General features: G+C 54.3%; 4 protein-coding genes across 4 annotated transcripts; all 4 read right to left on the minus strand.

Moving 5' to 3' along the window:
• Positions 1–3,599: 3,599 nt before the first annotated feature.
• J4E83_002272 (uncharacterized protein) lies at positions 3,600–4,195 on the minus strand (the record flags this gene model as incomplete). Its single annotated transcript, XM_049329222.1, has 2 exons — positions 3,600–4,018; positions 4,099–4,195. 2 exons carry the CDS (start codon positions 4,193–4,195, stop codon positions 3,600–3,602), a joined length of 516 nt encoding a protein of 171 aa, XP_049192194.1.
• A 1,271-nt stretch (positions 4,196–5,466) lies between these two features.
• On the minus strand, positions 5,467–7,127 carry J4E83_002273 (uncharacterized protein; the record flags this gene model as incomplete). Its single annotated transcript, XM_049329223.1, has 2 exons — positions 5,467–5,803; positions 5,929–7,127. 2 exons carry the CDS (start codon positions 7,125–7,127, stop codon positions 5,467–5,469), a joined length of 1,536 nt encoding a protein of 511 aa, XP_049192195.1.
• Positions 7,128–9,356: 2,229 nt separating this feature from the next.
• On the minus strand, positions 9,357–10,337 carry J4E83_002274 (uncharacterized protein; the record flags this gene model as incomplete). Its single annotated transcript, XM_049329224.1, has 1 exon — positions 9,357–10,337. The coding sequence occupies one exon, from the start codon at positions 10,335–10,337 to the stop codon at positions 9,357–9,359; it is 981 nt and encodes a 326-aa protein (XP_049192196.1).
• A 1,297-nt stretch (positions 10,338–11,634) lies between these two features.
• Positions 11,635–14,191, minus strand: J4E83_002275 (uncharacterized protein; the record flags this gene model as incomplete). Its single annotated transcript, XM_049329225.1, has 5 exons — positions 11,635–12,152; positions 12,202–12,422; positions 12,474–12,897; positions 12,948–13,127; positions 13,177–14,191. The coding sequence occupies 5 exons, from the start codon at positions 14,189–14,191 to the stop codon at positions 11,635–11,637; spliced, it is 2,358 nt and encodes a 785-aa protein (XP_049192197.1).
• Positions 14,192–14,643: the final 452 nt, after the last annotated feature.

The following is a 14,643-nucleotide window of genomic DNA, read 5'->3' on the forward strand; positions in this document are numbered from 1 at the left end:
GCCAGTGCAGAATATCGGCGTTGCAAGCTCGGCGACACCGCCGACGAGGGTTGAGTGTTAGGCGCAACATGTCGAGTACATGACAGACAAGTCGCGCTAAAGTTGGCAGTGTAACAAGATCAGCGGGCCGGTGCGGTTCGTTGCTTCGTTATCTTGAGTTTCAACACAGCCACAACCGCTTCAGAGGCATGCCTAGAGATCGACGGCTAGGGCGTTTTGCCAAGTATCAACACCCACGCTGGCTTCGATGCTTGCTTCTTCCCGCCGCCGCGATGAAGCCGTATCATATTGAGAGGGTTATCAGACAGTGCGGGTGTGGCTGCAGCGAACTCGTCACCCTGCCTTGCGATGACATGTTTCAGCCACGCGCAACTGTCGGCGCGAATGGCCGCTGGGGTGCATTTTTTGTTGACAGGCGACGCGCGGAGGGTGGATTCGAACGTTCGGAAAGAGCATAGACGGAGTTGGGGTAAGGAAGTGGAGGAGGAGTCAGGACTGGGGATCAGCGACGCTACCTCCAGAGAGTTTGCTCTGCCAAGCCAGGTGTCGGCCGTGGCAATTACGCGTTCTGGCAACCCTCGCCCAGCATCGACCCGATCCAGCGTCGAGACGAGCCCCAGGCACTATTTCTAATCAGATCTGGAAACAAATCCAAGCCCGACATCTTCCTAGGTCTGTGCAGATCTCCCCTGTCGGGAGGTGCCCAAGAGCCGAGAAGAATCAAAGAAGCATCCCGCGCAGAGCTGTGCTGCACGTTACGCAAACAACAACGACAAAAGACAATGTTATCTTGTCTCAGACTTCTTAGTCGTGTGGTTTGCTAAACGTCTGATTTGCATTTTGCCACGGGAGCGGTCAATTGGTAGCTTCACTCCGCTGTGACGGCTAGTTTCTTGTAATGATGGCGAGGTCCATGCTGGGTTCCCGCGGACTCCATCAACTACGTCAGGCGCGTTCCACAAAAGGCCCATGGGGACGCGGACCTTTCGAAAACCGGGGACTTCTTTAACGTTCTCACGAAGTTCTTCCGGAGCCGGACGTTGAGCAGTGGATATCGTCATGCGTAGTACTCTGCCGTGTCACCACATGGTGCCGCAGTCTCTCCGCACAGCGTCCCCATGTCATGATTCAGCTGTTGAGGGTTGGTTGACATTCTGGGTTGGTTGGATAAGGCATCCGCGTCTCGTCCGATAAGCAGCTTTGACAGCGGCTGCGGCGTTAGGCTTCGATCGCAGCTTCACGGGTAGATACTCGGGGGTTCCAACAGGTTCTGACTGCCGACAGTCTTCGCCTGGTGCTGTCAGCGACGGCCGAACATGCTGGGTCGCTAACCAGGTACCGCACGGTGATGGTTTTGCGGAAGCGCGCCCATCCGGAGCCTCATTCAACAATCGACAGTTCAATAAGCTGGGATCAGCTCTCGACAATCTCGTGTCCATACTCTAATCCGACAGAATCTATTATCTGGAATCCATTAGTCCATGTTTCGTTCGGTGCGGGCCAGCAGTCAGGCTCCCGGTACTTCCACTGTGCATAGTGACGCCAAGCCCTCCACTGAAACGAAAACTCACCCAGAAAATATTCCTGTCCACTCCATTATTCCGAGCCACCCACAATCCAGCCCCTGAAAGTCTGTTTTGGATGCTCAGCGATAGCGCTGTGGAAAAAACAAGCAAATACGAGCGGAACGCCACGGCGAACGAAGGGAACGAATCCTTGTGGCGGCATGCAGTTTCCGTGTGTCAACGTCAGGCCACTTGGAGAACCAAGTCCGAGACGCGATCCCGCACCCACAAAGTCGCAGATTCGAAGCGAGGTCCATCAGGGCGGAGCGGAGAGCGGAACGTGATATAATGAAGAAGAGATGATGTTGCGATACCTGCCTCAGATCATTCTTGTCATCTGCTGGGCACAACTGGGCAGGGCCGAATCGCCACGTTGTTAGAGCTCCGACAGCTGCTCCGTCTTGGAAACGACAAGACGGCACCCAAGGCCGACAGCCGCCGCATTCCATGTCGAACACCAGTTCAAGTCGAGTCGCCACACATAGCGGGCGTTGAGGCGGAGCGGAAATCCCAGCGCCGCTCGTGGCGTTGAGTTTCGAGTCGCGCGAAAAGGGGTTTCATGCGGCACGAATCCACGACTCGCAAACATGTAATACTCGGGCGCACATGTCAGCGCAGAAGATGTCTGAGCAGTGTGCAGAGGCCTTGGGTTGGGCGCTGTCGTGCTTTTCTTCCAAGACTTGGTACCTAAGGCAGCTCAATGCAGCGGGCAACAAGCAAGGAGCGTCAGGCACGTTCACGGCTATGCTGTCAGAGCGCAGTCCCCGAGAATACCGAGAGATCCATACGGGCACAATAAACTCAATCTTGGGTTCATCACAGGTACCCTCAGGTGGGTGAGTCCGCGGCGCAATCAAACGTCCCGGGGGTAAGCATGGTGTCGCTACGAGACCAGCAACAGAAAACCAACACCTAGTCGGCATTCAGCACCAGATTTGACAACAACAAAATCCCACCGTAGACTATATTAGAAGTCAGCTAAGGCAGGCAATGTCTGCTGGGAGGTCTATCGTAATATACCCCAGGTAAGAGAGGCTCCTTTAAGGGCAATCAGAAGTCGCAAATCCGTTACTAGTGTTCTCTTTCCTTCAAATCAATAGTCTTTTCCTACGTCTTCGCCGAGTCCGTTTTTCTCGTCTCATAGCGACCTGCAGTCATGTTTTCGCACACTCAGACACACTCACGCCACCTTCGGGCAAATCCGAGCCAACTCACAATGTCGCCGTTCTCTCCGGGCGAAACCGCTAACAAGGCTAGAGACTATCGGAGTCCATCTGCTTCTTCACGATATCCACATCTATCGTCTTATCGAATGTTCCACGTGGACATGGACAGCACCTACCTCGCGAATCATTCGGAGTTGCCTTTGTGCAAGCACGCAGTCGAATGAAAGGTGTTGAGGGGACCCGAAACATCGCCGACCGACGCGCGTATGATTACTTGAGGAAAACAAGACGCTGACAAAACGGCCAGAAAAGCCGCGATTCGACCAAGAGTGCGCTCTGAAGACAGAGTGAGCTTTGGTGGATATGTAGGTTAGGTGCGTAATCCCATCCTGCCACGCAGTCAATTACAACGACGTATCTATCTTCACGTTTGGTCATTATCTCATCATTACGTTGCTACATTCGAGATACTTCAGATGAATTTCACGATCAGGTTGTAGAGTGAGAATTCGCGAGACCATGTTGCATTCACTTCACCAGCCAGGATGCCGTCGTAAGAAGCATATGATACTTATCAATAGATTAGAAGACATGACATCACGTCGCCAGTGGAAGTATTCATATAGAACGGCTGTCATTGCTCTAGCTATAAATACAGTTCGCTAGACGCTACCCTCAAAACGCCATGCTCCGGGGATCAAAGATTACTATGCCATGTTTGCAATCAAGAAGAGCAAGAATAAAAAGACAAAGCCCCCAGTGCCATTGGTTCGGCGCGTGGAGGCAGAGCTGCAGATGGCCGATGACCAAATCGCTCGAGGTAGAGTCATGACCAGGCGTACGCCGTGGGTGTCCCAAGCGCCGCGACTCAAACGCCCTTGATCGCAACGGTGCGCTCGCTGTTCAGCTTATCCGCATTCCGGTCGTGGCTCTCCTTCTTGCAATCCTCGAGTCCGACGCACTTGTGGTCCTCGAGCATGCGATGACGGCTGCAGTGTCGGCCTTCGCAGAAGCCGCAGTCGCCGACGATGGGCTGGGCGCGGTCCTTGCAGTCCTTGAAGGAGCAGCGGACCTTCTTGGGGGGCATTCCGCCGCGCAGAGGGAGGGCGAGGTGGAGGGTGGAATTGGGCCCGATGGCGTAATCAGCCAGGGTGGTGTCGGGTGACGAGAGGTGCTTGCCGGCGTGGACGATGCGCAGGTCCGAGGGAGCGGAGAGGTTGGTGCGGAGGGCGAGGAGGGAGCGCAGCGTGCTTATGGATGTATTTGAAGGGATTGTGAGGGGAATTGCTGTGCACAGTGTTAGCCCTTGCCGTGACTTCATGATGCGCCTGGTTCCGAGCCTCGGAACGGTGGCGGCGACGACTTACTGTTGCTGCCGGACACGGTCTTGACGAAGATCTGCATCGTCTCCTCGGCTTCCGAGCTGGACGAGCTGATGCTGCTGATGCTGGACGAGCGGCGCATGGTGACGGTGTAGAGACGGTTGAGAGACGGTGGTGGAGGGAGTGGTCAGGGAGAGTCGTGAGGAAGCCCTGGGTGAGGCTGGGGTGCTCGGCGAGTAGTGATGACGCTGCGGCGCGGCTAGATAACGGCGATAGTCGACGGGGTAGAGAACAGTGTGTACGAGAGGCGACAAGGTGCGTGGTATGACTAAGAGTGAATGGTTCAGCAGCAGCAGGTGTGGGTGATAGATGGAGATCAAGCAGGTGAAGGTGACGCAGACCGCTTCTTAAAGAAAGGCAGATGGAGCCCCATGCTGTCACTGGTGCCTCCACAGCTTGGTCCGACCGATGGCACTGCTAAACTGCACACGACTCGAGCCGATATGCGTTCGCAGCGCGTCTTTGCCTCCCCGATGCAGGGCGGCGGCGACTAGCCGAACTTCTTCCATGGTATTCCATATCCATCACCATCACCAACCTCTCACAGTCTCGCCCATCAACCCGCTGCTTTTGTCGCCAGTCTTGCCTTTGCCAGAACAACGACGTCTCACGTGTCCGATGCGGTCGTGCATATACTCGCACCCCATCCCTCGCCCGAGTTGCCTTTTGCATGTGACACGTATCGCGCGTCCGGTCTGTCTGCCACTTGTGAAATGCAATCTAGATCGCGTCTCATGCATACCCTCGCTTGTTGCCGCTTTCAGACGTGTAACACGTGGACGACAGCGCCTGGCATTCTGCTGTGCCGGATGAGGCGCTGAGCCCGGCCTGCGCCAGTGTTTACGATTGGCCCTCGTCGTGGCGCGTGCATGACGGCTATGCGCTGTGTGAGGCTGCACGACTATCGTCATAAAACAACGACACGCATCCTTGGTGTTGAGTATCGCCGCCTTGCGTCGATTGGACATGCTTCGTTACGACATATGCACAAGGCCTAATGCTCCGACTCGCTGCGGCCCTGCCGTTGATCATCTGGAGTCATGCAATCATCCGCCCATCATCTATCGTCTGTGCCACTACCGCTTGGATCGGTGCGCGGTCGGAACCTTGGTACTGGAGACACGTCCATCGATTTGTACGCCTGCATGGTCAAACACGTCCAAACATGGGCTTTCCCCGCGCATACGTTATTTCCGTCATGTCACAGCATCGCCGTTGCTTCTAGAAGCGTTTCACAATCTTCTGCACCGCTTTAGAGTTTGTACTTGTGCATCTTGGCTTGTTCGGCGTGGCAACTACCGCCTTACACTAAATATCAATACGCTACTAGTATACACCGCTTCCAACACCCGCCTACAACATGCTCTTGGGGAAGTCCTTCATCGCCTGCCGTACGCCCAAGTCACTGAGAATCTCCTCGGTACCTCCAAGAATAGCATCAAACTTGTACGTGCGGTGGAACTGCTCAATCACCCGGCCCATACCACCTTGCGTAATTCCGCGACCTCCGAAGATGTTGACGGCTTCATCTGCAATCTCGTGTGCAGAGCGAGTGGCGAACGACTTGAGTAGGCCAATAGGTCCACCAAGCAGCTTCGATTGCTGAGCGTACGACATGTGCGTCATCTGGTAGGCAATAGATTCTAGCCATGCTTGGTTGGCCTCGACATGTGAGATCATCTTTGCAAGCCTGGAGTATTGTCAGTAGCGTTCAATCGGATTTAGCTTCAGCGGTGCAAGCAAGGTAAGGTAGTGAGGTCTCATCCGACGGATGCACTGGTGGGACAAGAAGCTATCTTTGGAGGCAATACTCACTTCTGACGGATGGTGGGTTGCTCTATCAGCTTCTTCCCAAAGACAATCCGCTGGTTGCACCACTTGAGACACTCCTCGACAACGGTTCGCGATTGTCGGATGACGGCGCATGCCATCATAAACCTCTCGTGATTGAAGTTGGACATGATAACGACGAAGCCCTGATGCTCTTTGCCCAACAGGTGGTCTACTGGTACCTTCACATCATTGAACTCTACGTATGCGGTGCCGGCGGTGGTGGAGTAGCTCGTCTTGATCAGCTTGGTCTCGACGGCCTCGTCGCGCTCGATGAGCAGGACAGAGAAGCCCTTGTCGGTCTTGCAGCCTGTGACGAAGTAGTCGCTGAACATTCCGTTGGTGATCCACTTCTTTGTGCCTCGTACGATGTAGTGCTTGCCGTCTGGCGTCAAAGTCGCAGTGGTCCTGATTCCGGCGACATCTGATCCCGCAAAAGCCTCGGTAATGGCTAGGCACATCTTCTTCTTGCCGCTCAGCACCTCGTTGACCACACGCGTCTTCAGCTCAGATTCAGGCATCCACTGCAAGACGGCTGTCAAGCTGATGGTCATGCCTGCCATGTTACCGTCTTGGAAGCCACGCGCGTTTGCGCGTACACCTTCCTGCGCCTGGATAAGGTCATGGAGGTAGTCAAACTCTTCGCCCTTGACAACACCCATCAGGTTCTTGCCGTGGAGATGCTTTCCAGGTCCTAGGCGCATAGCTAGCATGTCGTTCGCGGCCATCTTGTCGATCAACTCCTGGCTGATGTATGTACCATCCTTCTCCTTTTGTTGCGCCTCGGGCGTGACGTGTGTGTCGACGAACTTGCGGACCTCCTTCTGCAGCGCGCGATGGCTCTCCTTGAAGTAGGGACTCTTGAACTGCGGTCGCAACCACAATGGCTCCGCGTATGGCACTGGGCTCAGGTCGCCAGGCTTTCCGACAATCACTTCGGACTTCTCGCCCTCGATGGTGCCGATGCATAGCTCCTGATACTTGTCAAGGACCTCCTGTCGGTGTAGGTTGTAGAACGCCGTCGTCGCATCTTGGCCGGCTACTTGCTCGAGCACGACGGAGCCGCCAGGGTGGGCATCGACGAACTCGCTGAGGTCGTAGACTTTGTGGTCGATGATGCACCAGAGGTCTTCGGGCGTGTTGTGCGAGGCGACCGAATCGCGGGTGAGGGAGGCGTGAGGCATGTCGACGGTGTGTGGGAAGGAGGCGACGGGTGGAGGAAGGTACGACCTGATGCGTGGCAAGAGGACGTTTAAGGGACCGTAGGACGAAAGGAGAGCGAACAGCAGACGCGACTACATTATGGGTCTCTAGACGTTTGGCCTCGGTCTACGAGATGAGCTAGCCCTCTCCGCGCAGCGCTCCGTCTTTGTGTGGAGCAAGAGCGCCTGCCTGCAGACAACGTCTGGGGAAGATGCCGAGGCATAATGTAATCGCCTCTCCAACACCGCCCATTGGTTGTAGAATTCTCGCGGCAGTCCAGCGGCAACCACACTTCCTCTGTTCTCTCTAACTGCACCTTTGTTTCTTAGTTTCCGTCCATGCGACACGCCACCGACTGTGCTTTCAACTCCAGCTAATCACAGCCAAAATTGTGGTCACGTATCCAGAAGCTCGATTGTCCAGCACAGGCTTCACACGCATCCATCTCTCGACATTATGCAACGCACCAAGGAACACTGTATCGTTACCCAAGTACCTCTTTCTAGCCGAGTTGTTAAGTGATTCTCCGATTACAAATGTACAGTAAACGTCGAGACCTCGATGAGCTTGACATGGCTGTGCAAATACTAGTCGCCTCTGGAACCTGTTAGTCAATTGATCACTGCCACTAGATCGGCCATCGTGCCATCTTCCGAGACGCGATCCGTGGGTCTCTGTACGTACTTTCATCTTGAACATTTTTGCGATCTGGTACTGGCAGAATCGGTATCACATTTTCTTCTTCGCAACGAAACACTATTTACACGACGACTTCACAGTTCATTTTGCGTACTGCGAAAACTTCTGTGGAATCCTCCGACCAATGTATTTGGATTTACGAGTCGGATGCAAAGATGATCATGGACGTCGGAGATCGCGCCTCGATGGAGGGCCTCCATTACATTCCCGTATCCCTATCAAACGTTTGCATTACCTCCAGCCCCGCTTCATACTGACGAGATCATATCTTCGGAGGGAGGAAATAATATTGAGGCGTAGCCGCGTTGCTCCGAAGCATGATGGCATGCCACCAGATCTCCGGTTGCAGAAGAGGTGAAATGGAGTATTGTAAAGACTGTATTGTCAGTAAGGTCAACACACCGTCCTGATCACTGCTGTTTTGGCATAACTCGCAGAGGTGCCAACAGTGAGGTCGTTTGCGATAGGACATGCGAAGCACATGTATCCAATGATTTCTCTTCGGGGACATTTAACGCAAATAGCCTGGTCTCTTGCACTGGATTGTACCATGAGCTCCAAAGTACGCAGAGCGTCTTATAGATCCGAACCAGTTGCATAAGGCAATGATGAATGTCTTGACGGATAACGTTAAAGCTTGCTATCAGAACCCAGAGAAAAGTTAGTAGCAGATACCACAAACCCGTCTTACCTATCCCCCTGTTGACAAACTCCGCAAGTCCCACGCATCTCCATCCTCCTCTTACCATACCAATTCGTGTTGTTTACCCAGCAGATCGTCGTCCTTAGAAAATTAGTGTTGGTGAAAGCAAACTCATCCGCGTCGTGCCCCTCACTCCTCACCCATCTCAACAGAAAAAAATGTTTGCCCCTCCACCCCTCCTTCAACATCCCACCTCAAGACACCCCGCCATGCCCCTCGTTTGCTTCCTCGTTTGCCCTTCTGCCCTCTGCCCCTCCAATAGTGCCGTAATCGACAACGCTTTGCTCAACTTGCCCGATCTGGTAACGTCACACTGTCGCTCCCGACGCTGCGCGAGTGAAGGGCGCTTTCTTGCCATTTCTGCTTCGCACATACGTCCCGTCACTTTGCTTTCGTCGCAGATTTAATGTCCTTGAGATTGCCTTGACTGGAAGCTGTCGCGTGTCGAAATCGCGATAGCCGTTGTGCGATCCCGCGCCAACGCATCTCTTAAGTTTGTTTCGATTCATGCATTTGCATAGACAATTTCAAACCGAGCAGAGTACGCAACAACTGAGGAAGCCAGCTCTGTACTTTGCGAGTCTTCTCTCACGTATGCCTGTGCCTAGATTATGCTTCAAACATGTTTAAAGGGCAAGTGCATTTATCGACTTGGTCATGAGAATCATAATATTTGGGTATCTCTCGTGTTCATACCGCCGACAAACAAATATATCTACACGTCTATAGCAGCTCCTGAACATCGTCTAACTGCCTTGATAGTAATCTATAGTCGTAAGCGAATTGGCTGTCGCCCTCATGCGCCGTCTCAGCCCTTGAGTTTCGCCAGCGCCTTCCTCAGTTCATCCTCCCTCTTCCCAAGCACAGGCAGACCTCTATCTACACAAGCTCTCTCGAGCTCTTGCTTCCCGAGAGCTGCCCATCCGCCATCGCGTTCAATCAACTTGTCGTCCGTCTTCAAATACTCCAACTTCTTCCTGACATTGCGCTGCAACAGGAACTTGGGGGCTGTGACAGGAAGCCAGTCGAACAGCGCCGGATAGCAGTCGAGTTGTGCGGCGGTAAGCGAGAGTTCAAAGAGTGTCATCTCGTTCCAGTTCTTCGTGGTGACTGGCATGACTTGTCCACTCTTTGGCAGGGTTACAGAAGGCGTGTCAGAAGATGTGCTGCCAATAGGTGGTCGATCCCTGCTCATCAGTCGCATGGCGTCTAGAGCAATCCTTCTTAGCCGGTCTTGTCGCTTGTCTTCGCGCTTGCGTAACGCGCGCTGGACCTGCTGGGGTATCCGGCATGCCTCTGGAATGACGGGCGTGATGTACATAACAACGAGTGGTAACCACTCTCCAAGTAACAAGACCAAGAAGCCGAACGCTGGCAATCTCAAAGTGTCTAGCCTACTCCTTTGCACAATCTGCCATTCCGCCCTTGACAAAACCTCGGTTATATCTTTGTTGGGTGTTTGAGCGGCCTTTTGGCGCAGCGTCTTTGCAAGTTTGGATGTTTGCCGGACATGCGATATGCCCGTTTTGTAGAAAGTAAGGTATGCGCGACCGGCGCGATATAGCCACTTGACGACGTTCTGGTCTGGTGTTCGTGCGGGAACAGATATATCGGGGGCGTATGTGAACGGTGGTGGGTTCAGTTTCTCTTTCGCTCGCAGTGTGGGGACGGTTGTGGCTTTCGAGGTGGGTGTTTGCGCGGGAACGAGAGGGGGGGACTGAGGCTTTCTGAGAGAAGTTGTCTTCGTGGGTGTAGTCATCTTGGTTGCTTTGGCGGGAGAAGGTGGCATGGCCCCGCCATATCCTGTGGTTTTCACCGGCGCCGCTGTGGATGAGGCATACGCCCTCCTTTGTGTCTCCCATCGTTTTGCAAGAAGCCTCCTCTGTGTGGTATTCCTCGATCCATCATGCCACGTCTGACTTCCTAATGCCGGCGCAATGGCACGCATGTGTACACCGCGGCGGCATTGTAGGTTTGCGACGACACCATTCAATCGCGCCGGTACGACCAAGGTAGAAAACATCAGCAGTGGTTTCCTGATCGGGTGGTTAGGGACGTGACTCTGCGAATGCTGAAGTACATGTAGCCGCTGAGCGAGGGCGGGCTCTAGTGGTGACGTTTCTCATTCGTAGGGAAAGAAAAAACTGGGTCAAGCTGATCCCTGTCCGCGCGCCTCCGCCCACGCGACACGATGTCATCACACCTCGTGTTTGCACTAACTCGACTTGGTAGACTAATGACTGTCGTGATTGCATGATGTACATTTAAAATCGTCGCTATGATGTTGAGCAATGCAGCGAAGTCTGAATGATTTGAAATGTCCTGTCTATGCCGTAATGGACGCCGCATTCCTTCGTCAATTCCACCACTGGCTGCGCCTGATTGTACCCATATCTACAATAACGTAAAAAAGTTTCAAAGCGCCAACCAGCCCTCGATGACCTATGAAAACCCCTTGCACATATGCGTAGCATCCATCTTGTGCGCCAAATAACACCTCGCAGAACGCTAAATCGGATCAGATAAGGAAAGGAAACGCCATACGTTAGGACCAAGGAAACTCGTAGAAGATACAGGAGCCGGGCATTGGCAGGCCAGAGAAATGAAAACGAAAAGGGGAAAAAACATGAAAAGCAGTTAAGAATCGGACCGGGGCCTCATCCAGGTTTGAATTCGCACGTCAACCAGGGGGTAAGCCGCTAGAATCGTGTGAGTCGCGTGGGTACGTGGGTAATGATCAAGTCGCCAGGGAATTGTCGCAAGGGTACTCCATAGTGTTGTTGCGTGGAATGAGGATGCGAGGGCCTTGAAGCTTCACCAGTTATGGCCAAAGCAGATAGCACGGGTCCAGAATGGGTTACTGTCTGTTCGATGAGCTGGCTCGTGGAAGATACATGGCTATTTGCAAGGGCTGGGTAAAGGGCGCAGTCGGGTTTGGTCGGTTGGATATACACCATGTCGATACATGTGCGGAGGGAGCGGTATACAGGATTTGGGCTATTGTAGTAATGTCGAGTTTATCTGTTGGAAAGGTTCGAGACAGCCGTGCTTGATGTCTAGGCTTCTGGATGTATGGAATGGAACTTTTAGCGTTGATATTGAGCGAGTTGGGCCATGATCTCAGACATATCCGGCGCGGGGCCAGCCTGAGTAGGTGTCTGCACTGGTGGAGCGACAGCCTGGCTCTGGTTGGCGAAAAGAGAAGCAAGCGCGGGGAACTGGTTGCCCAGCTGTGCGAGATGCGGCTGGGACTGAGCACTGAAGCCAGGTGTTTGCGCCGGGCTAGGCACTTGAGCTAGCAGGCGTGCAAGATCAGCGTTCAATCCCTGGTTCGGCGCGGGTTGCGTATTCTGAGGCATATTATTGCCGGACATTGCGCCGAGGAGCTGAGACAAGCTCGCACCGTCGAGAGATGCAATGAGGTTAGAGATGTTCGGCTGACTGGTCGGCAGGGATGGGAAGGGGTTGTTTGGCTGGGGAAAGTGCGGGGGTAGGGTCTGAGCGAAGCCGTACGAGGATGATGGTGGCAGGACCGGGCGAGATTGGCTTTGTTTGGCATTGTTGACGAGGAGGCCAGCGGTCGTGGGGTCAAGATCGGCATATTCTGGGCACATGAGTCAGTAATCGCTCATGTATATCATAAGCAATCGTACCGTTGAACTGGACGTTGTTTGCACCGCCACGTCGGTCGAATATCTGGACGCTAACTTTGCCCTTGGTAAGGCCAGTAGTATCAAGCCTCACAATGGCCAAAACTCCCTCAAGGATCTGTCTTCGAACTACAGCTGGTTCAGGGAACCGACCACTCAATATCAGGACATTACTACGGAGATTTTGCGAGCGGAAAGTATCCTCGACGTAGCGGATGAAGTCACTACCACTGAATTAGCGACCTTGATATAATAGCTGTTGGTTCCGAACTTACCGAGGGAGACCTTCGTTGAGCACAAGAATCTGGATGTCAGGCACCTCGTGGGGCAATCGGCGCCGCAGGTCCAATCCATCCTCTGTATAGTCGCGACGCGGGGACGGGCTTCTGTGCCTGCGCGGTGGTGTTCTGGACCGGCTACGGTATCGCGTATCAAACCTGTCTCGGCTTCTGTCCCGTGATCGTACACCCCGAGACGGGGCTCGCGGCGATGGCGATCGCATGGGCCGATAATCGTCCCGATCACGGAAACGTCGATCTCTAGGGGACATGGAGTTTGGATGCCCTACATAACGATTGTCTCTAGGTGCTGGTCCTGTACCGCCCCGATTGTAATCTGGCGAACGTGAACGTCGACGCGGTGTTGGGTTCGGCGGCTCGATCTTCTTCGTGTTGCGCTGTGGCTTGGAGATCTCAAGGTCTGTCATAATTAGTCCACTGTCCAGCAGCAAAGTGATTGACATGACATACGCATCTTCCTGCCGCGCACTGCCTGGCCTTGCTCGGCATCCAGAGCTCTGCGACATGATTCCGAGTCCAAGAACTGGACAAAGCCATATGCCTGTTTAATTGATATCTGCGCAAGCCTGCCGTGGCGGTAGAAACGATGGAAGATGTCTCGCTTGGTGACTTTTTCGGTGGGGAGGTTTCCTAGGAATCGGTTAGGCGCATCCTTGGTGCAAAAACAGTCTCAGCTCACCAATGAAGAGACGGGAACCCATCGGAAACTGGTCCCATTGCCCCTCCGTCACAAACTTCCTCTCCTGATCCAAAAACTCCTCGTATCTCCTGTTGACCTCGGGCGGCCACCGCTGATCCTCATCGTCGGGCGTTTCGCTACGATCACCCGGCTGCTGCTGAGCCTGACTGGGCGTCGAAAAGTCCTGACTCTGCACGTTCAAGGGCTGAAGGGAGCCATTGCCTCTCTGCTGGGCAATGGGAGCTTGCTGACTCTGTGGATGATAGGATCTGATGTCATCGCTGGGGTTATAGTTGGGGTGCGTAGCGGGCTGTTCTTGGGTGGGTGGTCGAGCAGGGAGATTGGTGGCCGAGGGCAACGACGAGGCATGGTGCTGTGTCTGCGGCGACTGGGAGGACATTTGTGCAGAGGCATATTGGGCTGCAGGCGCATTGTTGGCAGCAGGTGTCAGAGAGTCCAAGAGGGCTTGTACGTCAACATTGGAGCCAGTGTGCGCGTCAGTCTGGTAGTGAGCGCCTTGGGCAGACTGGGCGGGCGCTTGCTGAGCAGCATAGGCATGGTCATGGGGGTATGGGTACGCAGAAGAAAGACCTTGAGCAGCCGGCGGCGGCGCGTCAGTGGCCGACGCAGCGCGCGACTGGAGCTGTGCGGTGAAATTCTGCATTGAAGAGGTATCATGCGGCTGCGTACCCATGCCGCCGCCAAACGCAGCCGACTGCGCGAACGCCCCCGGCGCATCGTGCCCTGCCCCTTGTGCGCCTATACTCTGGAAGCTGGCGGTCGAAGATGGGTCGGCGAAGTACGGCGTCGACGTGTTCGCGTTCGCGTGGGAGCTGTGGGCGGGCGCGGCAGAGTCGTTGCTGTGGGAGACATGACTATAGTTCGCATCCATGTGCTCTACGAGGATGGGGATGTTGGCGGGCGACGGGACGTTTTGCGGGCGCGGGCTCTCGGGCGTCAGCGACTGGTGCCGTATGTGCTCAGCTTGTTGCGGCGGACTCGAGTTGGGTCTCATGTAGACTGCGGAGCCAGAGCGCAGAGCTGGCAGACAAGGCGTGGTGAAGGGAGTCAACTCAAAGCATCTACGAAAACGCACCGTCGCGACAAGGGCTGGAGAGCTGCAGGTGGAGCACTAGGAGAAGACGAGCGGATGGCGGGGCTGGCTAGATGCTACCTAGGTATATGTGATGGATGAGGCAGACGCGACAGCCACAGGCACAGAAGCGAGAGCGGGCCCCGTAAAAGTGGCAAGAGACGGTGGTGCTGTCAGGAAATATCAGGAAGAGAGATGTAGTGCAGCAGATGTTGGGATTCGGCGCCGCATCGACTCCGAGGAGCCTGGAATCGAGAACTTGCCTGGCTAAGCTTCGTCCACGTGATGCGTTTTAGTCTGCTTCTAGCGTCCGTTTTATGGTTAAAATGGTCATGTTGATCCTAGCTCGAGCTATTGCGGTTGCGACATGATCT

Source organism: Alternaria metachromatica, assembly GCF_023757995.1.
Source record: "Alternaria metachromatica strain BMP 0045 chromosome Unknown scaffold_3, whole genome shotgun sequence".
Taxonomy (NCBI): Eukaryota; Fungi; Ascomycota; class Dothideomycetes; order Pleosporales; family Pleosporaceae; genus Alternaria; species Alternaria metachromatica.